The following is a 24,758-nucleotide window of genomic DNA, read 5'->3' as shown; positions in this document are numbered from 1 at the left end:
TAAGAGTCCAGGACCAGATGGCTTCCCAGGGGAGTTCTACCAGACATTTAAAGCAGAGATAATACCTATCCTTCTCAAGCTATTCCAAGAAATAGAAAGGGAAGGAAAACTTCCAGACTCATTCTATGAAGCCAGTATTACTTTGATTCCTAAACCAGACAGAGACCCAGTAAAAAAAGAGAACTACAGGCCAATATCCCTGATGAATATGGATGCAAAAATTCTTAATAAGATACTAGCAAATCGAATTCAACAGCATATAAAAAGAATTATTCACCATGATCAAGTGGGATTCATTCCTGGGATGCAGGGCTGGTTCAACATTCGCAAATCGATCAACGTGATACATCACATTAACAAAAAAAAAGAGAAGAACCATATGATCCTGTCAATCGATGCAGAAAAGGCCTTTGACAAAATCCAGCACCCTTTCTTAATAAAAACCCTTGAGAAAGTCAGGATAGAAGGAACATACTTAAAGATCATAAAGGCCATTTATGAAAAGCCCACAGCTAACATCATCCTCAACGGGGAAAAACTGAGAGCTTTTTCCCTGAGATCAGGAACACGACAGGGATGCCCACTGTCACCGCTGCTGTTTAATATAGTGCTGGAAGTTCTAGCATCAGCAATCAGACAACAAAAGGAAATCAAAGGCATCAAAATTGGCAAAGATGAAGTCAAGCTTTCGCTTTTTGCAGATGACATGATATTATACATGGAAAATCCGATAGACTCCACCAAAAGTCTGCTAGAACTGATACATGAATTCAGCAAAGTTGCAGGATACAAAATCAATGTGCAGAAATCAGTTGCATTCTTATACACTAACAATGAAGCAACAGAAAGACAAATGAAGAAACTGATCCCATTCACAATTGCACCAAGAAGCATAAAATACCTAGGAATAAATCTAACCAAAGATGTAAAAGATCTGTATGCTGAAAACTATAGAAAGCTTATGAAGGAAATTGAAGAAGCTATAAAGAAGTGGAAAAACATTCCGTGCTCATCGATTGGAAGAATAAATATTGTCAAAATGTCAATACTACCCAAAGCTGTCTACACATTCAATGCAATCCCAATCAAAATGGCACCAGCATTCTTCTCGAAACTAGAACAAGCAATCCTAAAATTCATATGGAACCACAAAAGGCCCCGAATAGCCAAAGTAATTTTGAAGAAGAAGACCAAAGCAGGAGGCATCACAATCCCAGACTTTAGCCTCTACTACAAAGCTGTCATCATCAAGACAGCATGGTATTGGCATAAAAACAGACACATAGACCAATGGAATAGAATAGAAACCCCAGAACTAGACCCACAAACGTATGGCCAACTCATCTTTGACAAAGCAGGAAAGAACATCCAATGGAAAAAAGACAGTCTCTTTAACAAATGGTGCTGGGAGAACTGGACAACAACATGCAGAAGGTTGAAACTAGACCACTTTCTCACACCATTCACAAAAATAAACTCAAAATGGATAAAGGACCTGAATGTGAGACAGGAAACCATCAAAACCTTAGAGGAGAAAGCAGGAAAAGACCTCTCTGACCTCAGCCGTAGCAATCTCTTACTCGGCACATCCCCAAAGGCAAGGGAATTAAAAGCAAAAGTGAATTCCTGGGACCTTATGAAGATAAAAAGCTTCTGCACAGCAAAGGAAACAACCAACAAAACTAAAAGGCAACCAACGGAATGGGAAAAGATATTTGCAAATGACACATCGGACAAAGGGCTAGTATCCAAAATCTATAAAGAGCTCATCAAACTCCACACCCGAAAAACAAATAACCCAGTGAAGAAATGGGCAGAAAACATGAATAGACACTTCTCTAAAGAAGACATCCGGATGGCCAACAGGCACATGAAAAGATGTTCAACGTCGCTCCTTATCAGGGAAATACAAATCAAAACCACACTCAGATACCACCTCACGCCAGTCAGAGTGGCCAAAATGAAGAAATCAGGAGACTATAGATGCTGGAGAGGATGTGGAGAAACAGGAACCCTCTTGCACTGTTGGTGGGAATGCAAATTGGTGCAGCCGCTCTGGAAAGCAGTGTGGAGGTTCCTCAGAAAATTAAAAATAGACCTACCTTATGACCCAGCAATAGCACTGCTAGGAATTTACCCAAGGGATACAGGAGTACTGATGCATAGGGGCACCTGTACCCCAATGTTTATAGCGGCACTCTCAACAATAGCCAAATTATGGAAAGAGCCTAAATGTCCATCAACTGATGAATGGATAAAGAAATTGTGGTTTATATACACAATGGAATACTACGTGGCAATGAGAAAAAATGAAATATGGCCTTTTGTAGCAACATGGATGGAACTGGAGAGTGTGATGCTAAGTGAAATAAGCCATACAGAGAAAGACAGATACCATATGGTTTCACTCTTATGTGGATCCTGAGAAACATAACAGAAACCCATGAGGGAGGGGAAGGAAAAAAAAAAAAAAAGAGGTTAGAGTGGGAGAGAGCCAAAGCATTAGAGACTGTTAAAAACTGAGAACAAACTGAGGGTTGATGGGGGGTGGGAGGGAGGGCAGGGTGGGAGGGAGGGCCGGGTGGGTGATGGGTATTGAGCAGGGCACCTTTTGGGATGAGCACTGGGTGTTGTATGGAAACCAATTTGACAGTAAATTTCATATATTAAAAAAAAAAAAAAAAGAAAAAAAAATTAAAAAAAAAAAAAGAAGCAGAACAGCAAAGACAGCCTACACATAGCAAAAGAAGACAAATAATAAAGATCAGAGCAGATATAAACAATATAGAATCTGAAAAACTGTAGAGCAGATCAACGAAACCAAGAGTTGGTTTTTTGAAAAAATAAACAAAATTGATAAACCTTTAGCCAGGTTTCTGAAAAAGAAAACGGAGATGACCCAAATAGATAAAATCAAGAATGAAAATGGAATTGTTACACCCAATCCCTCAGAGATACAAACAATTATCAGTAAATACTATTAAAAATTATATGCCAACAACCTGGAAAACCTGGAAGAAATGGACAAATTCCTAAACACCCACACACTTCAAAACTCAAACTGGAGGAAATAGAAAGCTTGAACAGACCCATAACCAGCAAAGAAATTGAATCAGTCATCAAAAATCTCCCAAGAAATAAGAGTCCAGGACCATATGGCTTCCCAGGGGAGTTCTACCAGATGTTTAAAGCAGAGATAATACCTATCCTTCTCAAGCTATTCCAAGAAATAGAAAGGGAAGGAAAACTTCCAGACTCATTCTAGGAAGCCAGTATTACTTTGATTCCTAAACCAGACAGAGACCCGGTAAAGAAAGAGAACTACAGGCCAATATCCCTGATGAATATGGATGCAAAAATTCTCAATAAGATACTAGCAAATCGAATTCAAAAGCATATAAAAAGATTTATTCACCATGATTAAGTGGGATTCATTCCTGGGATGCAGGGCTGGTTCAACATTCACAAATCAATCAACGTGATACATCACATTAATCAAAGAAAAGATAAGAACCATATGATCCTGTCAATCGATGCAGAAAAGGCATTTGACAAAATTCAGCATCCTTTCTTAATAAAAACCCTTGAGAAAGTCGGGATAGAAGGAACATACTTAAACATCATAAAAGCCATTTATGAAAAGCCCACAGCTAACATCATCCTCAATGGGGAAAAACTGAGAGCTTTCTCCCTGAGATCAGGAACACGACAGGGATGCCCACTCTCACCGCCGTTGTTTAACATAGTGTTGGAAGTTCTAGCATCAGCAATCAGACAACAAAAGGAAATCAAAGGCATCCAAATTGGCAAAGATGAAGTCAAGCTTTTGCTTTTTGCAGATGACATGATATTATACATGGAAAATCCGATAGACCCCACCAAAAGTCTGCTAGAGCTAATACATGAATTTAGCAAAGTTGCAGGATACAAAATCAATGTACAGAAATCAGTTGCATTCTTATACACTAATAATGAAGCAAGAGAAAGACAAATAAAGAAACTGATCCCATTCACAATTGCACCAAGAAGCATAAAATACCTAGGAATAAATCTAACCAAAGATATAAAAGATCTGTATGCTGAAAACTATAGAAAGCTTATGAAGGTAATTGAAGAAGATATAAAAAAATGGAAAGACATTCCCTGTTCATGGATTGGAAGAATAAATATTGTCAAAATGTCAATACTACCCAAAGCTGTCTACACATTCAATGCAATCCCAATCAAAATTTGCACCAGCATTCTTCTCGAAACTAGAACAAGCAATCCTAAAATTATATGGAATCACAAAAGGCACCAAATAGCCAAAGTAATTTTGAAGAAGAAGACCAAAGCAGGAGGCATCACAATCCCAGACTTTAGCCTCTACTACAAAGCTGTTATCATCAAGACAGCATGGTATTGGCACAAAAACAGACACATAGACCAATGGAGTAGAATAGAAACCCCAGAACTAGACCCACAAACGTATGGCCAACTCTACTTTGACAAAGCAGGAAAGAATATCCAATGGAAAAAAGACAGTCTCTTTCACGAATGGTGCTGGGAGAACTGGACAGCAACATGCAGAAGGTTGAAACTAGACCACTTTCTCACACCATTCACAAAAATAAACTCAAAATGGATAAAGAACCTGAATGTGTGACAGGAAACCATCCAAACCCTAGAGGAGAAAGCAGGAAAAGACCTCTCTGACCTCAGCCATAGCAATCTCTTACTTGACACATATCTAAAGGCAAGGGAATTAAAAGCAAAAATGAACTACATGGACCTTATGAAGATAAAAAGCTTCTGCACAGCAAAGGAAACAACCAACAAAACGAAAAGGCAGCCAACGGAATGGGGAAAGATATTTGTAAATGACATATAGGACAAAGGGCTAGTATCCAAAATCTATAAAGAGCTCACCAAACTCCACACCCGAAAAACAGATAATCCAATGAAGAAATGGGCAGAAAACATGAATAGACACTTCTCTAAAGAAGACATCCGGATGGCCAACAGGCACATGAAAAGAAGCTCAACGTCTCTCCTCATCAGGGAAATAGAAATCAAAACCACACTCAGATATCACCTCACGCCAGTCAGAGTGGCCAAAATGAACAAATCAGGAGACTATAGATGCTGGAGAGAATGTGGAGAAAGGGGAACCCTCTTGCACTGTTGGTGGGAATGCAAACTGGGACAGCCACTCTGGAAAACAGCATGGAGTTTCCCAAAAAAATTAAAAATAGACCTACCCTATGACCCAGCAATAGCACTGCTAGGAATTTACCCAAGGGATACAGGAGTACTGATGCATAGGGGCACTTGTACCCCAATGTTTATAGCAGCACTCTCAACAATAGCCAAATTATGGAAAGAGCCTAAATGTCCATCAACTGATGAATGGATAAAGAAATTGTGGTTTATATACACAATGGAGTACTACATGGCAATGAGAAAGAATGAAATATGGCCTTTTGTAGCAACATGGATGGAAGTGGAGAGTGTGATGCTAAGTGAAATAAGCCATACAGAGAAAGACAGATACCATATGGTTTCAGTCTTATGTGGATCCTGAGAAACTTAACAGAAACCCATTGGGGATGGGAAAAAAAAGAGGTTAGAGTGGGAGAGAGCCAAAGCATAAGAGACTCTTAAAAACTGAGAACAAACTGAAGGTTGATGGGGGTTGGGAGGGAGGGGAGGGTGGGTGATGGCATTGAGGAGAACACCTTTTGGGGTGAGCACTGGGTGTTGTATGGAAACCAATTTGACAATAAATTTCATATTTTTTTTAAAAAAATAAAAGCCATGTTTTAGCCACCAAATTGGTCTGCAATCTCATTTCCTTCTGTTAATGGACCAAGTAAGCCTGTATGTGATCTTGAGTGATAAGATGAAAGTGTTTTCGTTTTTCTAGCAAGGCTTGTAAAGTTAAAAATAACAACAGTAAAGAGGATTCCCTTAATTCCTTAATCGTGGCCTTTTCTATATTCTGTATCACATAAACTACATATTGAGAATCACCTACAATGTTAATAGATTAGCTAGGAAACTGCTGTAAATGCATAATGACTACCTTTAATTATGTTCTTGCAGTAGGCATTTGTCCTTTGGAGATTATGCCATTGTTGTTGAAACCAAGTAATGGCAGATTCAGTTGTTTTTCCTGAGCAATCTATAAAAACAGTGATTGCTTGTAAAATTGGCTGTGGAGATATCCTTTTGGTTAAAGTTATATTTAAAAGAAGTAATTGTTATAATAATTTGTCTTAGAATAGGTAAGTTTTCTGAAAAAGTCTGCCATAGCACTTTGAAATTCCATAGATTTGGTAAAAAATCCACTGAAAGCATTTATAAGACACCACAGGATATGTGAAATCAGGATCATATCCCATCAGTCTTAACTACATTTAGCAGATTTTTTACTCTTAGAAACCATAGTCTCCAGTGAAAACTAAGTGGTAACCAATTGTGAACTGTTACACCAGATATTTTTAGATGACAAATTTATGAACCACTTATGCACAAAGCATGTTTACCAACAGATCCAAATAGCCTTAGTTTCTCTGCAATCAGAAATCAATAATCAATGCTTTAGCATTCCATTCTATTTTTAAAAGACCTATAAGCCCACTGAATTCAGTCCCATTTATTATGCAAGTGAAACTTTAATGTTTTAGGTTACCAAAGACATTGAAAGCTATCTTAAAAATTACCCATGAAAACTATGAGACAGACAAAATTAACCGTCATTTTAAGTTATCTTTTTGTTTACAAATTGGAACAGAGATAACATGAGCTTACTTGACCTTCAGTAACCCTAGATAGAATAAATTCCATATTAAATGCTTATAACTCTAAAGACGTGTGTATCTTCATTAAACCAACAAACTTAAATTAGTTTAAATACTGACTATCTTTTATTTGGGTCCACTTAAGACAATTTGTTCCCCATTGTCAATTTTTAACTGGAACACTGGTGGGGGAATCTGAAGTGGGTGGTCCAAGGGAGTGCTCTTTGTTTCTTGACATGGAGGATGGGAGGAGGAGCTGATGGTGTCTGAGTCACTAAGGAGGCAGTTATGTAGTCTGCACCTAAGGTGGTGCAGAAACAGAAGAAGGGGAAGGGAAGGCAGAAGAGGTGAAGTACTAGCAGAAGGCGGAGAAAGAGGATTCCCAGTACTAAAACTTGTCAGCACAGACAGAACAGCAGATACTAAGTTTTTGTTTTGTTTTGTTTTGTTTTCCAACAACTAGTGGAATCAGGCAGTCCATGTCAGGCTAGAGAAGACAGGAAAAGGTATACATGTCATGCGTAAGATTTTAAAATAATTTATGTAACTACCCTCCAAAGAGGTAGACTATAATGTCTCACTCCTTAAGTGTTGTCTGTATGTATTGACTACCTTCCAAAGAGAACAGGATGGAAAGAGCAAAAAAAGAGGACCTTTACAGTAAAGAACCTTGACAAACACTATCTCAGCCAGGTGATCAATGTTCACATCAACAGTGGTTCAGCCATGTTGACAGAAAGCACCCTATCTATAATGTGATGAGCATGGCATTTTTCCTCTTTAGTCTCCCCCCCCCAAATTTATAACCCTTGACTCATTATGAGAAAAAAAGCAAACAAATTCTAATTGAAAGGCATTATATAAAATATCGGTCCAGTACACCTCAACATTTTCAACATCATCAAAAATAAGGGAAGTCTGAGTTATTATCACAACCAAGGGGAGCCTAAGGACATAGCTGACTGTGATCTCTGGAGGAGACTTTAGAATAGTAAAAGGACACTAAGTAAAATGTGAAGAAATATGAAGTATTAATTTTAGTCAATAATAATGCATCAGGATTGGTTTATTAATTATTAAAATGTTTCTTATTAATGTAAATATTAATAATAGGGGGAATTGTGTATGGGTATGTAATTTTCTGTTATCTCAATTGTTCTGTAAATCTAAAACTGTTCTAAAATATTCCATTTTAGAATAGTTTTTTGGGGGGCACATGGTGGCTCAGTCAGTTAAGCATCTGATTCTTGTGGTGTCTGGGTGACTCAGTTGGTTAAGTGTCCAACTTCAGCTCATGTCATGATCTCACAGTTTATGAGCTTGAGCCCGGCCGGAGTCAGGCTGTGTGCTGACAGCTCGGGGCTTGGAGCCTGTTTCAGTTTCTGTGTCTCCCTCTCTCTCTGCCCCTCCCCTGCTCTTTCTCCATCTCTCTCTCAAAAACAAATCAATATTAAAAAGAAAATCTGACTCTTGACTTCATCTCAGGTCATGATCTCATGCTTCATTCTTCATGCTTCATTCATTCAAGTCCCACATCAGGCTTTGCACTGACAGTGAGGGGCCTGCTTCGGATTCTTTCTCTCCTCTCCATGTCTCTCTCTTTCTCTCTCTCTCTCTCTCACTCTCTCTCTCTCTCTCTCTCTCTCTCTCTCTCAAAATAAATAAATAAACTTAAAAATAGTTTTTTGGTATGGTAAAATTTCATTTACAATAATGGTTATTTGCAGCAATAGACTCAGTTCCCCTCCTCATTCTCAAAACTCAATAAATTTAATCATTTTGCCATAGTAAAAAAAAAGTTAATGTGTAATAATATTTAGTCACTGAAATTTGGCTTGAATATTAAATCAGGGATTGCATGTTCATTTTGTGCAAATAAATTGTATTATGTGCATCCTTATAAAAAATTTTAACCATAGTATCTTCTTTCAAAGGCTTAAAAAGCTAACTAAAGAATTAAAAGGTAGACCAGAGATGTTCTACCTTGGAACCTTTGACATTTTGGGCTGAGCAGTTGTTGTAGAGGGCTGTCCTGTGCATTGTAGGATGTTTACTAGTATCTCTGGTCTCTATCCATTTGATGCCAGTAGCACTCTTCCTTAGTTGTGACAACCAAAAGTAAAGAATTATCTGTACTTCTAAAATTTTTTATAGTCCTATAACTGCTCTAAAAACTGAAGCTTATTAATTAAATCATAGTTTCAGACAAAAAAACTTTAAAGATATTTATGGAAATAACTATATCTTAGTAGTTAGGATGAACTCAAGACTTAACATTTATAGTGATTATTCCAAGTACAATTTTCTCATGTAGTCATTTGAAAAGCTATGTGACATAAGCATTATTATTGGTAATATTGGTATTAGTATTATTTTCATTCCAATTTTGTAGGAGAAAATTAAAGCTTAGAAAAATAAAGTGACTTGCCCAAGATCACTTAGTTTATATTTACAAGGGCAGGAACTAAACCCAGGCATTTTTATGCTTTTTTTTTTCATTTCAGCATGTTGTCTCCCCTGTTTCCATCTGTAGATACCATACAATAAAGAAAATGGAAGAACATTCTCTAATGCATCGGCTTCTATTGTAACATCTGACTTGACATTACAGTATCTAAAATGGAGGAAACAGAATTGTAATTCATGAGCTCTGGGAACTTATTAAAATTGGGTTTTATTTCACTAGTTTAATTGTTGTTGTTAGGTCATTTGACTTATTTTATTATATTCTGCTTAATGACCAAGAATAGATTATAATGGTTTTATATATTCAGATTAATATTTGTGTTATATTTTTAATGCCTTAATTTGATCTACCTATAATTTTTGAGTACTAATTTCTTGTTTCCTGATGATACACAAGATACAGTTGCCTCTGTCTTTTGAAATCTAACAAAATTGTGTGTGGTTCATATTGATAGGATTTTTATATTCTAAAAATCTACATTTTAATTATAAAAAATATTGCAGATATCTCAAAAATTGATGCCCAAAGTATACACATTCCAAATTAGTTAGTAATTAAAGATGCTTTATGCCCTTAACCAAATTAGGCTGAAGAAAATTCACAGAATAAAATTATTTCATGGCCAGAACTTCCCAAATTATATTCCTCCTTTAGAATATACCCCTCTTCAATAAATTATGGGGTATACATGAGGAAAGCAAAGATAATATGGCATTGAATATGTGATTGACTCAATGTAAATCAAACCATTACTTGAGCAGAGAAAATATTAGGATGACTGAGTTAAGTGAAACCTGAATTCTTTCTAGTCTATGGTGAAAAATTATTGTTCCTTTCCAAAACAAACAGACACATTTTGTATCAGGCAAGTTTTAAGGATATTCATACCATGCTACATTAATTATCTATATAATAATGTGAGTGAATGTCCCAAAGAGTCTTTAAAGGTTAAGAAGATTCAGAGATGAACCGTTTATTTAAATTAAACGAGAATAATTTCACCCTGGACCAATTGTGTTCAGAGAAACACAGGATGAGTTGGGGGTGGGGGAGCCTAAAACTAATGGTGGTTAGAAAGTGATCCCTGGAAGCAAGAAAGGTAATAAGAAAAGTATTTAAGTGTATTCATCTGACCATTAAATATTTACGCTTCTACTGATTGTAAGCCTCTATATGCTTGTGTTAGTATTTAAACTCCACCATGTTGTGATGCTGAAAAGACATGTAGACTGCTTTCATCATTGTAAATTCAACAGTCATCATATTTGCCTAAGTAGTCAAAGGGTACAAACTTCCAGTTAAAGGTGAATGAGCTCTGGGAATCTAAAGTACAGCCTGGTGACTATAGTTAACAATACTGTATTGTATACTTGAAAGTTCCTAAGACAATAGATATTTTTAAATATGAAAAAAATTTAATTTCCAAGCATAAAAAATAAATCTTTTATATGAAATGTACATAACTTTTCCAGCTCCCTGAAATCTTCCCCCCTCCCACCTCAGTGACTTCTTACTCATCCATTAATACCCAACTTTCATTTTACTTGCCCCTTTCTGTTTTAGTGTGAAGTGATCAGATCATTCTTTCTAAGCAAAGAGAAATGCCAGGAATCCAGCAAACTAATCAGAAAAAGGACGTTAGATCATTGCAGCTGACTTTAATCCTGAAATGGCTGTTCAACACTTTCTCATGACAAAATATTTCACTGTCCATCACTCCCCATCAGTCATTCTGGGGAAAAGCATCAGATCCCAGGCTATCAAGTGATGTCCCTGAAGCTAGCTGGAGCTGGCTGAAGATTCCCAGAGTTTTGGCATTGGAATTGCCAATGTAGGCATTGTTCTCTCCTCCTGTCCTTAGGCCATGTCATATGGGGACCAGGCAAATGAAGCAGCAACAACAATGAGGATAACTAAGACTATGGAATGTGAACATGATTCCATATTCTTTTTCTCAAGCATTCTGACCAAGTGACCTAAAGATATATATGAACTCATCCATATTTGTGAAATAAAATACCATTGGGACTAACAATTTATTGAAATTTAATAAAAGTCATTTCCAAAGAATGTGAATCCTGGGGTAGTGAGGACATTAATTAATCAGCCCATTTTAGGAGATGCATTATGGATGGATTATGTATTTTCAATACAGCCCTTCAGCACCAAAATGTTTGATTTTTTTCAACATCGTATTTTTCCTGCTCTCTTCTAGTCTTCCATGAATCCTCTCATGTTTGTAATTAAAGCCATATTTACCATCATAATCTATAGTCACCTGAGCTCCTTTTGCCCTGAAACCAGGGACATAGAACTGTGTCATTTCTAATGTGCCCTTTAACTTGATGCTGGTAAAAGCAGCAAGCAGTGGTATTTAACATACAAGCACTTCAAATTCTACAAGCAATGTTAAAATAACCACACACTTTTTTAAAACACAAAATTCTTTTACACTACCTATTAGAAGTAGCAATACATTTTTTCTCACCATGTTGTCATTATGTTAAGCATTTTTGTAATTTCTCCTTTGTAATTGCCTTAAAATCCACTTGTAACTCACACAGGAAATCTATCTTGCTTTATATTCCAATGTAGGCTTGGCATACAAAAATAGTATTACCGAACTGGATCTCTTACTTAAACAGTAGACATGGCCTTATTGATTTTGGTCTCTCTCTTTTTAAAAAAATTAAATCCAAGTTAGTTAAAATATAGTGTAATAATTATTTCAAGTATAGAATTTAGTGATTCATCACGTACATATAACACCCAGTGCTCATTCCAACATGTGTCATCCCTAATGCTCCTTGCCCATTTAACCCATCCCCCCCACAACAACCTTCCAGAAACCCTGTTTGTTCTCAGTATTAAATAGTCTATTAAGCATTGTCTCCCTCTCTGTTTTTATATTTGTTTTGCTTCCCTTCCTTTATGTTCATGTTTTGTATGTAAAATTCCACATATGAGTGAAATTATATATTTTCTCTCTCTGACTTATTTCACTTAGCATAATACACTATTGTTGCAAATGGCAACATTTCATTCTTTTTGATCATCAAATAATATTCCATTGTGTTTATATTTTGCATCTTCTTTATCCATTTATCAGTCAATGGACATTTGGGCTTTTTACATACTTTGGCTCTTGTCAATAGTGCTGTTATAAACATTGGAGTAAATGCTGGAATCAGCATTTTTGTATTCTTTGGATAAATACCTAGTAGTGCATTTTCTGGTTCGTAGGGTAGGTCTATTTTAATTATTGAGGAAACTCCAAATTGTTGTCCAGAGTGGCTGTACCATTTTGCATTCCCACCAGCAGTGCAAAGAAGTTGCTCCTTCTCCACATCATCACCAATTGTTGTTGCCTGAGTTAATGTTAGTCTTTCTGACAAGTGTGAGGTTGTATCTCATTGTGGTTTTGATTTGTATTTCCATGGTGATAAGTGATGTTGACCATTTTTTCATGTATGTGTTGGCCATCTGTATGTCATCTTTGCAAAAGTGTCTGTACCTGTCTTTTGACCATTTCTTCACTGGATTATTTGTTTTTGGGGTGTTAATTTTGATATGTTATTTATATAATTTGGATGCTAACCCTTATTCTGATATGTCATTTGCAAATATCTTCTCCCATTCTGTTAGTTGTCTTTTAGTTTTGCTGATTGTTTCCTTCACTGTGCAAAAGCTTTTTGATGAGGTCCCAATATTTCGTTTCTTCTTTTGTCTCCCTTGTCTCCAGAGACATGCTGAGTAAGAAGTTGCTAAGGCCAAGGTCAAAGAGGTTGTTGCCTGGTTTCTGCTCTAGGATTTTGATGGCTTCATGCCTTACATTTAGATCTTTCATCCATTTTGAGTTTATTTTTGTGTTTTGTGTGAGAAAATGGTCCAGGTTCATTCTTCTGCACATTGTTGTCAAGTTTTCCCAAGACCATTTGCTGAAGAGACTGTCTTTCTTCCATTGGATATTCTTTCCTGCTTTGTCAAAGATTAGTTGGCCATAAATTTGTGGGTCTGATTCTGGGTTCTCTATTCTGTTACATTCATCTATGTGTCTGATTTCGTGTCAGTGACATACTGTCTTGATGATTATAGCTTTGTAATATATCTTGAAGTCTGGGATTGCGATGCCTCCAGCTTTGGTTGTCTTTTTCAGGAGTGGTTTGGCTACTCAGGGTCTTTTCTGGTTCCATACGAATTTTGGTTTGTGTGCTGTAGGCCTGTGAAGAATACTGGTGTTATTTTGATAGGGATTGCATTGAACGTGTAGATTGCTTTGGGTAGTATCAACATTGTAACAGTGTTTGTTGTTCCAATCCGTGAGCATGGAATGTTCTCCATTTATTTGTGTCTTCTTCAATTTCTATTAGAAATTTTCTCTAGTTCTCAGTGTGTAGATTTTTCACCTCTTTGGTTAGTTTTATTCCTAGGTATCTTATGTTTTTTGGTGCAATTGTAAATAGGATCCATTCCTTGATTTCTGTTTCTGCTGCTTCATTATTGGTGTATAGAAATGCAACCGATTTCTGTGCATTGATTTTATATCCTGCCACTTTGCTGAATTCATGGATCAGTTCTAGCAGTTTTTGGTGGAATCTTTTGGGTTTTCTGTATAGAGTATCATGTCATCTGAAAAAAGTGAAAGCTTGACTTCCTCCTTGCCGATTTGGAGGGCTTTTATTTCTTTGTTTTGTCTGATTGCTGAGGCTAGAACTTCCAATACTATGTTGAATAACAGTGGTGAAAGTGGACATCCCTGTCATGTTCCTGACCTTAGGGGGAAAGATCTCAGTTTTTCCCCATTGAGGATGATATTAGTGGTGGGTCTATTGTTCATGGCTTTTATGATCTCCTTCTATCCCTGATTTCCTGATAGTTTTTGTTTTCTTTTATTCATGAAAAGATCTTATATTTTTTTTCCAGTGCTTTCTCTGCATCTACTGAGATGATAAGGTGGTTCTTACCTTTATTTTATTAATGTGATGTGTCACATTGATGGGTTTGTGGATAGTGAACCAGTCCTGCATCCCAGGAATAAGTCCTTCTTTATCATGGTGAATAATTCTTCTAATGGATTGTTGGATCCAGTTTGCTAGTATATTGTTGAGAATTTCTGCATCCATGTTCATCAGAGAAATTGGTATGTAGCTCTCCTTTTTAGTGGGGTGTTTGTCTGGTTTTGGAATCAAGGTAATGCTGGTCTCATAGAATGACTTTGGAAATTTTCCTCTAGTGGTGTTTTTTATTTGTTTGTTTGTTTTGTTTTGTTTTGTTTTTGTTTTTTGTGTTTTGTTTTTTTTTTTTTGGTACAGCTTCAAAAGAATACATGTTAAATCTTTCTTTAAATGTTTGGAGAAATTCCCCTGAAAAGCTATCCGGCCCTGGACTCTTGTTTGGTGGGAGGTTTTTCATTAATTATTCAATTTCTTTACTGGTTATGAGTCTGTTCAAATTTTCTATTTCTTCCTGTTTCAGTTTTGGTAGGTTATATGTTTCTAGGAATTTGTTCATTTCTTCCAGATTGACCAATGTGTGGCATATAATTGATCATAATATTCTCTTATTATTGTTTGTATTTCTGCATTGTTAGTTGTGATCTTTCCTATTTCATTCGTGATTTCATTTATTTGGGTCGTTTCCTTTTTGCTTTTGATCAGTCTGGATAGGGGTATGTCAATTTTTGTAATTCTTACAAAGAACCAGCTTCTGTTTGTTTTTTTTTTTGATATGTTCTACTTTTTTTTTTATTGTTTTTTGTTTTTTTCAGTATCATTGAATTCTACTCTAATCTTTATTATTTCCCTTTTTCTGCTGGGTTTGGGCACTATTTGCTGTTCTTTTCCCAGCTCTTTTAAGTATAAATTAGGTTGTGTATTTGAGACCCTTCTTCCTTCTTTAAGAAGGCCTGGCTTACTATATACTTCCCTCTTATGACCTCCTTTGCTGCATCTCAGAGGTTTTGGACTGTCATGTTTTCATTTTCATTGTCTTCTAAGTATTTTTTAATTTCCTCTTTAATTTCTCGGTTAACCCATTCATTCTTCAGTAGGTTGGTCTTTAATCTACAAGTATTCATGTTTTTTCTATTGCTTTTCTTGTGGTTTATTTCAAGTTTCATATCTTTGTGGTCTGAAAATATGCACGGTATGATCTTGATCTTTTTGTACTTTTTGAGGGCTGATTTGTTTTCCAGTATGTGGTTTAATATGAAGAATGTTCCATGTGCACTCGAGAAGAATGTGTATTCTGCTCCTTTAGGATAAAATGTTCTGAATATATCTGTTAAGTCTATCTGGTCCACTGGATCATTCAAAGCCATTGTTTCCTTGTTGAGTTTCTGCTTAGATTATCTGCTTATTTCTATAACTGGGGTATTGAAGTCCCCTACTATTATGGTATGATTATCAATGATATTCTTTATGCTTGTGATTAATTGATTTAAATTTTGGGTTTTTCATGTTGGGGACATAAATATTAACAATTGTTAGATCTTTTTGGTTGATACAACCCTTAATTATGATATAATGCCTTTCTTCATTTCTTGTTACAGTCTTTATTTTAAAATCTAGTTTGTCTGATATAAGTATGGCTACTCTGCTTTCTTTTGATAACCATTACCATAACAAATGTTTTCCACCCCCTTACTTTCAATCTGTAGGTGTCTTTACATCTAAAATGAGTCTCTTGTAAACAGCATATACATGAGTCTTGTTTTCTTATCCATTCTGATACCTTATGTCTTCATATTGGAGCTCTTAGTCCATTGACATTTAGAGAGAGTCCTGAAAGATATGAATTTAGTGCCATCATGTTGCCTGTAGAGTGATGTTCTCTGGTCCTTTATAGTCTTTGCCGCTTTTGTTCTTTTTTGTTTTGTTTTTTTTTTCTTTTCTCCACTCAAAGAGTCCCCCTTAAAATGTCTTGCTGGGCTGGTTTAGTGGTCGCAAACTCCTTTAGATTATGTTTGTCTGGGAAACTCTTTGTCTCTCCTTCTATATTGAATGGCAGCCTTGCTGGATAAATAATTATTGTCTCCTTTTTGTTTTGTTTTGTTTTGTTTTGTTTTGTTTTTGATTCAGTACCTTGAATATATCCTGCCACTCCTTTCTGGCCTGTCGAGTTTCTGTGGATAAGTAAGTTTTCTGTGAATCTGATCTGTCTTCCTTTATAGGTTAAGGATTTTTTCCCTTGCTGCATTCATAATTATTTCCTTGTCTGTGTATTTTGTGAATTTGGCTATAATATGCTTTGTTGATGGTCAGTTTTTGTGGAAGCTAATGTGAGTTCTCTGTGCTTCTTAGATTTTAATGTCTCTGTCCTTCCCCAGATTAGGAAATTTTCCACTATAATTTGCTCCCGTAATGCTTCTGCCCCTTTCTTCTCTCTCTTCATATTCTGGGACTCCTATGATTCAGTTGTTATTCCTTTTTAATAAGTCACTGAGTTCTCTAAGTCTTGAATTGTGCTCTGTTGCCTTTGTTTCCCTCTTTTATCTGCTTCATTATTTTCCCCAATTTTGTGTTCTATATTGCTGATTCACTGTTCTTCTTCGTCTATCCTTGCTGTCGTGGCATCTATTTGATTGCATCTTGGTTATAGTATTTTCGATTTCGTCCTAACTAGCTTTTACTTCTTTTATGTCTGCAGAATTGGATTCTATTGTTTTTCAACCCCTAGCTAGTACACTTATTGTCATGGTTGTAAATTCTAATTCAGACATTTTGCTTATATATATGTTTTAAGACTCTGGCTGTCATTTTCCTGTTCTTTCTTCTGGGGGGAATTCCTTCATTTTGTCATTTTGGAGGAAGAAAAATAAAATAAAAATTAAAAACGTAAAAACAAAACAATATAATAAAAGGAAGCTATATCTTAGGTGTGTTTTGGTCTGCCTGTTGAAAGAAGCTTGATAGAACAGAGAAAAAAGGGAAAGAAAAGCAAGTAAAGACAAAAGTTAATAAATTTAAAAATTAAAAATGTATATAATAAATAGAATAAAACAAAATAAAATAGAATAAAAATTTTAAAAATTACAAATTAAAATAAAAACTAATTTAAAAATTAAAAAAAGAAAATAAAAATACATTTTTCTATATCCAAGAAAACAAAAGAAAAAAAATATTTGAAAAACAGAATCAAACAAAATGAAGTTATAAATGAACCAGCAAACAAAATGAAACCCAAATGAGTTTACATCCAGGTTCCCCTAGAAGTGATATTATGAATCACTCTAAAGTCCGTATACTAAGCAGGTGGAGGGGTTTCTGCTGGTTTTCTAGGGGTTATGCTTAGAGGGTGCAATTGGGCAGGCCTCCGTGTTATGGCTCTGTTCCCCACTAGGTGGCACTGCTTAGCTTACTGTGGTGGATCAGTGTAGAGTATAAGTGCATGTATGAGCATGCTTGTTTGCAGGAGACCATGGGAATCCAGCTCCCTCCTCTCTGGGACAAGAAATTCACTCTCTCACTTACCTGAGATCAAGCACCCCTCCTTTGTCTCAGACCTCCATCCACTCCCTCCTGTCCTTATCCATCCCATCAGCCTGCCAAGGGACACCTCCTTCTAGAGTTTTATCTCAGATGGTTTCGTGTTTTAAAACCCCAAACTTCAGAGACCCCTGTGGCTTGGACCCATGTCAACTTTCTGGGGGAGGGTTTCCCTGAGCAATGGCCGGGTGCCAGTTCACCCCAGAAAATGTTTGTATAATCGTGCAACAGCAGACATTCAGAGATCATGGCAAATCACAAAACACAGCTGACACCAAGTTTCACTGCACTCTGGCATCTTTGTCCCAATACCAGCAAATGTGGCTGCTCTCCAGAGTCTGCTGGGACCTATGCCTTTGGGGAGGCCATATGGTCTCTACCAAATGTTCTCCAAGCAGGGGAACTGCTTCTCCCCATGTGGCATACAGACCCATCAGACCCCACTCCCTGCTCCTGGGGATTCACCCTGCTTCCTCACCAGAGCACCACAAGCACTGAGCTCTGGAACTTTAGACTCTGAACTCCACTGTGTATAGAATCCTGGTGGTATTGAAACCCTCTCCTTTCTTGCCATCAGTGGTTTTGGGGAACAAATTTCTTGTTCAGTCCCCTGTGAGTGTATTCACTCTTTCTTTCTGTCCAACTACATTTGGGCAAGTATTTTCACTCTTTCTCTTTTTCTCTAACTACTTTTGGACTAGTGTTTTTCCTGCACTCTCCCCCTTTCTCCATCCTCTCTATGCAAAAACAGCTTCCTACCCTCCACAGCTTTTCTCCCACAGTTCACAGCTTTGTGCCATGTACCTCCTGAGTTCTGTGGCTCAAATTATACAGATTGTTGTGTTAACCTAAGATCAATTTCCTAGGTGTGCAAAATGTCTTGATGCTGATCTAGCTGTGTCAGGGACAAGACAAGCTGAGGATCTCCATGCTGCTCCACCATCTTAACTTGAAATTCTCCTAAGATCATAGATCTTAAATGTTTTAACCACACACATGAAAAATGGTAACTATGTGAGGTGATGGATGTGTTAATTAACCTTATTGTAGTAATAACTTCACAATACATACATATATTAATTCATTACATTGTACATCTTAAACACACACAATGTTCTATATTAATTATGTCTCAATAAATCCTGAAAAAGTATATGTAAGATGGAAATTGTATATTCTCTTGATGGGGCTGACATATTGTAGAGAAATCTCAAGTTTGAGATTCTTCAAGAAATATTTCTGTTGTGTAATGAGTATTCTATGGAGAAGTTTCAGTTCATAATCAAATTTTAAAAATATTTTGAATCATGTCTATGATTTTGTGCCTAATAACATAATTGTGATACCAATAAAAATCAAAGAAAAAGGCTGGCATTTTGAAGTTTATGTTTGTGCATATAAAAATTACCACTAGCGGGGCACCTGGGTGGCTTGGTCGGTTAAGCATCCGACTTCGGCTCAGGTCGTGATCTCACTGTCCGTGAGTTTGAGCCCCGCGTCGGGCTCTGTGCTGACAGATGAGAGCCTGGAGCCTGTTTCAGATTCTGTGTCTCCCTCTCTCTCTGCCCCTCCCCTGTTCATGCTCTGTCTCTCTCTGTCTCAAAAATAAATAAACGTTAAAAAAAATAAAAATAAAAAAATTACCACTAGCCCTGCAATGGAACTATACAAATTTATGGTTTCATTCCAGGTAAAAATATGAATCATGACACTTCACTTTAATGGAAGGCTAGACAGTAATTATAGTGAAATATTTAAGATTGGAAGGCATATTTAAACTTTATCTAATCCAGCATATTTCTCTTAGAAGTTGATGTGCCAAAATTTGCATTGGACATTTGTATACTCACTAAGAGAATAAACCATATTTTCACTCTTACACCCCTTTTAGATTAGATACACAATATCCTGAAGAAATGAATGTTCATAGATCTAAGGAGCAGTTTCATGCTGTAAATCATGCAGAACAAACTCTTCACAAAATTGAGAACTATCTGAAAGAGAAACAACTGTGTGATGTACTACTTATTGTGGGACACCTCCGAATTCCAGCCCATCGGTAAGTATCCTTATGCAGACAGAACATTTTGTTAGTAAAGCACTCGAATGAGAATGAATTTGTCCATTGAAAACAAATTAGAATGCTGAGGAAAGTATCTTTTTATCTTCCTATATTGAAAAAGCATTAGCATATATGATCCATTTCCCTGTGTGATATTTAAAAGAGCCAAATTTTAAAGAAATACATGTAAAACATCACAAATCCTCAAAAGAAAATAAACTTACCTAATTCACCATTCTAATTTCACTATACTTTACTGAACTGTGAAAGATTCATGCAGATAACGAACTCAGCAGTGTTAAAAACTTATTGGCTGCATTTCAAGCTTTTCAATGATATACTGGTCTCATTTAAGTTCCTATGAATCATTCCCATTTCCAGGTTGGTTCTCAGTTCAGTGTCCTATTATTTTGCTGCAATGTTTACTAATGATGTATTTGAAGCCAAACAAGAAGAGGTCAGGATGGAAGGAGTTGATCCTAATGCACTTAATTCCTTGGTGCAGTATGCTTACACAGGTAAAGTGGCACGTATTAAGTCATTCAATCCTCACAATAACTCTACATCATATAACTTACATTAATATTATTTCTATTCTGCAAATGAGAAAATTGAAGGATTGACTAGTTAAGTAACTTTATGAAGGTAGTAAAGTGCAGAATCAGGTTTTAAATTCAGTATTATGAAAGAGTAAGAGATAAATAATATAACATAAAATTTTGACCCTGAGAGAATAAAGCTATTTTAACACAAAAATACAAGCATATATCTGTCTTTCTCTTGAATGTTGTGGATACATTCTCATTTGTAAAAACTAGAGAGGAACTCTCTACATACATACAAAGTCCATACAAAGTACATACAAAGTCCAACTCTATATTAGAGACTTAGTCTTTCCTTTGAAATAACAAAGTCATATTTACTCAAACTATAAGGCAAAGGTAATAAGATGAGTTTGGGGGCCAAGAAATATTAATTAATTAATTAATTAATTAATTCCAAATTTATTGAGGAATAATTGAAAAATATAAGTGTCTATATTTAAAGTGTACTATGTGATAATTTGCTATATATATGCAAGTGGAATAATTACTAAGATGAAGATAATTAATAATAATTACCTTATTATTATATTAATTATAATCATTAATAATGATGTACACATTATCTCAAATTATTAATTGTTTTTGTGGTGAGAATGCTTAAGATATACTCTCAATAATTTTCAAGTACACAGTACCCAATACCATATTATTAACTATAGACACCATGCTGTATTTTAGATTCTCAGAACTTATACTTCCTATAACTGAAAATTTACACCTTTTGAGATGAACCTCCCTATTTCCCCCTCCCAGCCCCTGCCTGGAAACCAAAACTCTACTTGGCATTCCTAAGGTGCTACATATATATATATATATATATATATATATATATATATACATCCAACTGTTGAAGGATCTGTATATTGTTTGGCTGTTTTCATATCTTAGCTATTGCTAATAATGTTGCAACAAACATGGGAGTCCAGATGTCTCTTAAGATGCTGATTTTATTTCTTTGTACATACAATCAGGAGTGGAGTTGCTGAATGATAAGGTAGTTTTATTTTCCAATTATTTCAGAAAACACCATACTGTTTTCCATAAAGCTGTATCTATTTACATTCCCACAAACAATGTGTAAATACTCCCTTTTCTTCGAAGCCTCACCAACATTGGTTATCCCTGCTCTTTTTGCTAATAGCCATCCTAATGGGAATGTGTTTTGGTTTACATTTACCTGATAATTAGTGATGTTAAGCACATTTTCATGTCCCTATTGGTTATTTGTATGTCTTTGGAAAAAAATGTTTATTTAGGTTATTTGCTCATTTTTAATTGGATTATTTGCTTTTGTACTATTGTATTCTATGAGTCCTTTATGTATTTTTGTCATTAACCCCTTATCAGATATATGGTTTGCAGTGTTTTTCTCTCATTCTGTATATTGCCTTTTCAATATATTTTATATTTCCTTTGCTATGAAGAAGTTCTTTACTTTGATGAAGTCCCACTTGTTTATTTTAGTTGTAGTTGCCTGTCTTTTGGTATATTATACAAGAAATTATTGCCAATACCAATGTCAATAAGATTTTTTAGCGTTTTCTTCTAGGAGCTTTACAATTTTATTTATTAAGAAATGAATATTCTTAATAACCAGGCCAAGTTTCAATGTATATAGGATGTTAAGCTTTATATCTGGAGCTGAGAATACTTGATAACTTCTCTGGGTCTCATGAGATATGGGCAGGACTTTCCCTTCAAAATCCAGGACAAAAATAAAACAACACAAGAAAGTCTGCTGATGGACCAGATCCTTTTGCAACATATTTAGAGGCTGAACCAAATACAGAGCATCTCACAGCTCTTTTCTTTATGTTTATGCAAACATATAGACTCCATATGAGTGCATTTTGCAAGGAAAACTATCAAAGAATAATTTATAGAACATATCCATAGAAAATGTCATTCTTTATAACTTACCTATAGCTTGGATAAACAAAAAAAAGGAATACAACTTACTAACATAACATTTGCAATAATTTATCAATAATGCTTCCTCCAAAAACTACACACACACACACACACACACACACACACACAGCAAATAGCTTAAATGGCTCTGAATATTTTAAAGATCTCTTCACAGATATTTTTAAACAGAGCCTTTTTTTATATCTGAGAAAATAATCATACAAACATTTATTTATGAACTATTAGCAATATTATTTTTCTTTTGAGACAATGCCAGGTGTCAGTTCTATACATAATATCTGAGCAAGTTATTCTTATCAATTAATAATGTAGATGCAAAGAAAAAATGGACAGATAACATTAGTGTTCTACTTAGTTACCAAATGTTGTTGTTTTTTTTTTTTTCCATATAAATGTTACCTGTATGGGCAATTGTATGGTCCTTATACAATATAATATAATGCTCCTTGAATCATATTGCTTACAGTTTATATAACATTTATTTTGCTTTTATTAAAAGTTTTTATTTAAGGAATCTCTACCCCCAACATGGGTCTCTAAATCATGACCCCAAGATTAAGAGTCGCATGGTTTTCCAACTGGACCAGCCAGTTGATATAAGATTTAGATGCAGGTCTAAAATTATAAAGAAATAACTAGTTGCTGTTCTTTGCAATAATAGTGTTCAGTGTTCATTTGCTACAATTGTATTTGATAATCTAGTCTGGCTCCCTTCAGCCATCTTATTAGTGTTTATACAGACTCCCTTGCATATGATGGCCTCAAAAGAGTATTTTGAGACCCCAAAAGATATCCCCACAGTGGTTACTGTGCACTAGAAAAGATAGCCCTAGAAATTAGAGAAAATGAAAAATTCAAGTAGCTAGCACATTCATGTCTTACATAATGGGACATATAATCATTCTTTACTTTTTCAAACCATCTAGGTGTCCTGCATTTAAAAGAAGATACTATTGAAAATTTGCTGGCTGCAGCTTGTCTCTTGCAGCTGACTCAAGTCATTGAAGTCTGCTCCAATTTTCTCATAAGGAAGCTCCACCCTTCAAACTGCTTAAGGATTCGATCATTTGGAGATACCCAGGGTTGTACAGAGCTCCTAAGTGTGGCACATAATTACACAATGGTAAAATCAATTGTTTCAAATTAACTTGTAGTAATATTATATTAACACAATATCTAACTTACTGATTCGTTTACTAATATATATGTGTACACATTCATGTGTGTGTGTGTGTATATATAAATATACAATGTATGTGTGTGTGTGTGTATATATATATATATATATTACTCTTAGAAGAAAACAGTAAAAAAAAAAACCTTTCCAAAAACATTTTTTTTAATTTTTTTTTAGTGTTTATTTATTTTTGAGGCAAAGAGAGACAGAGCATGAACGGGGGAGGGGCAGAGAGAGGGAGACACAGAATCGGAAGCAGGCTCCAGGCTCTGAGCCATCAGCCCAGAGCCCGACGTGGGGCTTGAACTCACGGATCATGAGATCATGACCTGAGCTGAAGTCGGACGCTTAACCGACTAAGCCACCCAGGCACCCCACAAAAACCTTTTCAAAATAAAGACTATAATGTTGGCATAAAAATAAAAATCAATATAAATTTATATAATTGGCAAATGACTGACATAATGGATATTAGATAAAAATATTTGTCTTGTTGAGCTGCGCTCGAGCAAGTTTTTCAATTTTTAAGTTGAAAAGGTTTAATTAAATCTCAAAGCTTGGAGAAATTATGTATGTGTATATATATATATTTCAAATATTAAACCAAAGAAGTATATATTTCAAGTAGAATCCACAATATTAAGAAAATATAATGTGCTTGATTTTTTTTAGTTTTTATGTACATTCCATTTAGTTAATAGAGAGTGTAATATTAATTTCAGGTGTACAACTTAGTGATTCAACATGTACATAGAACACCTGGTGTTCATCACAAGTGCACTCTTATTAAACCCATCACCTATTTAGCCCATCCCCAACCCACCCCCCCTCTGGTAACCATCAGTTTGTTCTCTATATTTAAGAGTCTGTTTCTTTGTTTTCTTTTTTCCCCCATGATTTTTCTTTTTCTTAAATTCCACATATGAGTTAACTCATATGGCATTTGTCTTTCTCTGACTTATTTCTCTTAGCACAATACTCTATCTCTACCCATGTCATTGCAAATGGTATGATTTCATTCTTTTTTATGGCTGTGTAATATTCTATTGTATATAGATACCACCTCTTTATCCATTCATCACATGATGAACATTTGTTTTTTGTTTTTTTTTTTTCCACAACTTGACTAATGTTGGTAATGCTGCTCTAAACACTGGGGTGCATGTATCCTTTCAAATTAGTACTTTTGTATTATTTGTATAAGTACCTAGTAGTGCAACTGCTGTATTGTAGTGTAGTTCTATTTT

At 35.5% G+C, this 24,758-nt stretch overlaps 1 protein-coding gene across 1 annotated transcript in view; it reads left to right on the top strand.

Annotated features, from left to right (window-relative positions):
• Positions 1–24,758, top strand: part of KLHL4 (kelch like family member 4) — a 206,172-nt gene that overhangs the window by 138,134 nt on the left and 43,280 nt on the right. The window contains 3 exon segments of the mRNA XM_019433710.2: positions 19,627–19,794; positions 20,179–20,315; positions 23,261–23,457. Coding sequence (XP_019289255.2) covers positions 19,627–19,794; positions 20,179–20,315; positions 23,261–23,457 — 502 coding nt within the window.

Source organism: Panthera pardus, unplaced genomic scaffold, assembly GCF_024362965.1.
Source record: "Panthera pardus isolate Hobbes unplaced genomic scaffold, ASM2436296v1 HiC_scaffold_27, whole genome shotgun sequence".
NCBI lineage: Eukaryota > Metazoa > Chordata > Mammalia > Carnivora > Felidae > Panthera > Panthera pardus.
The sequence above is the reverse complement of the archived record's forward strand: the minus strand, read 5'-3'. Positions and strand labels throughout refer to the sequence as shown.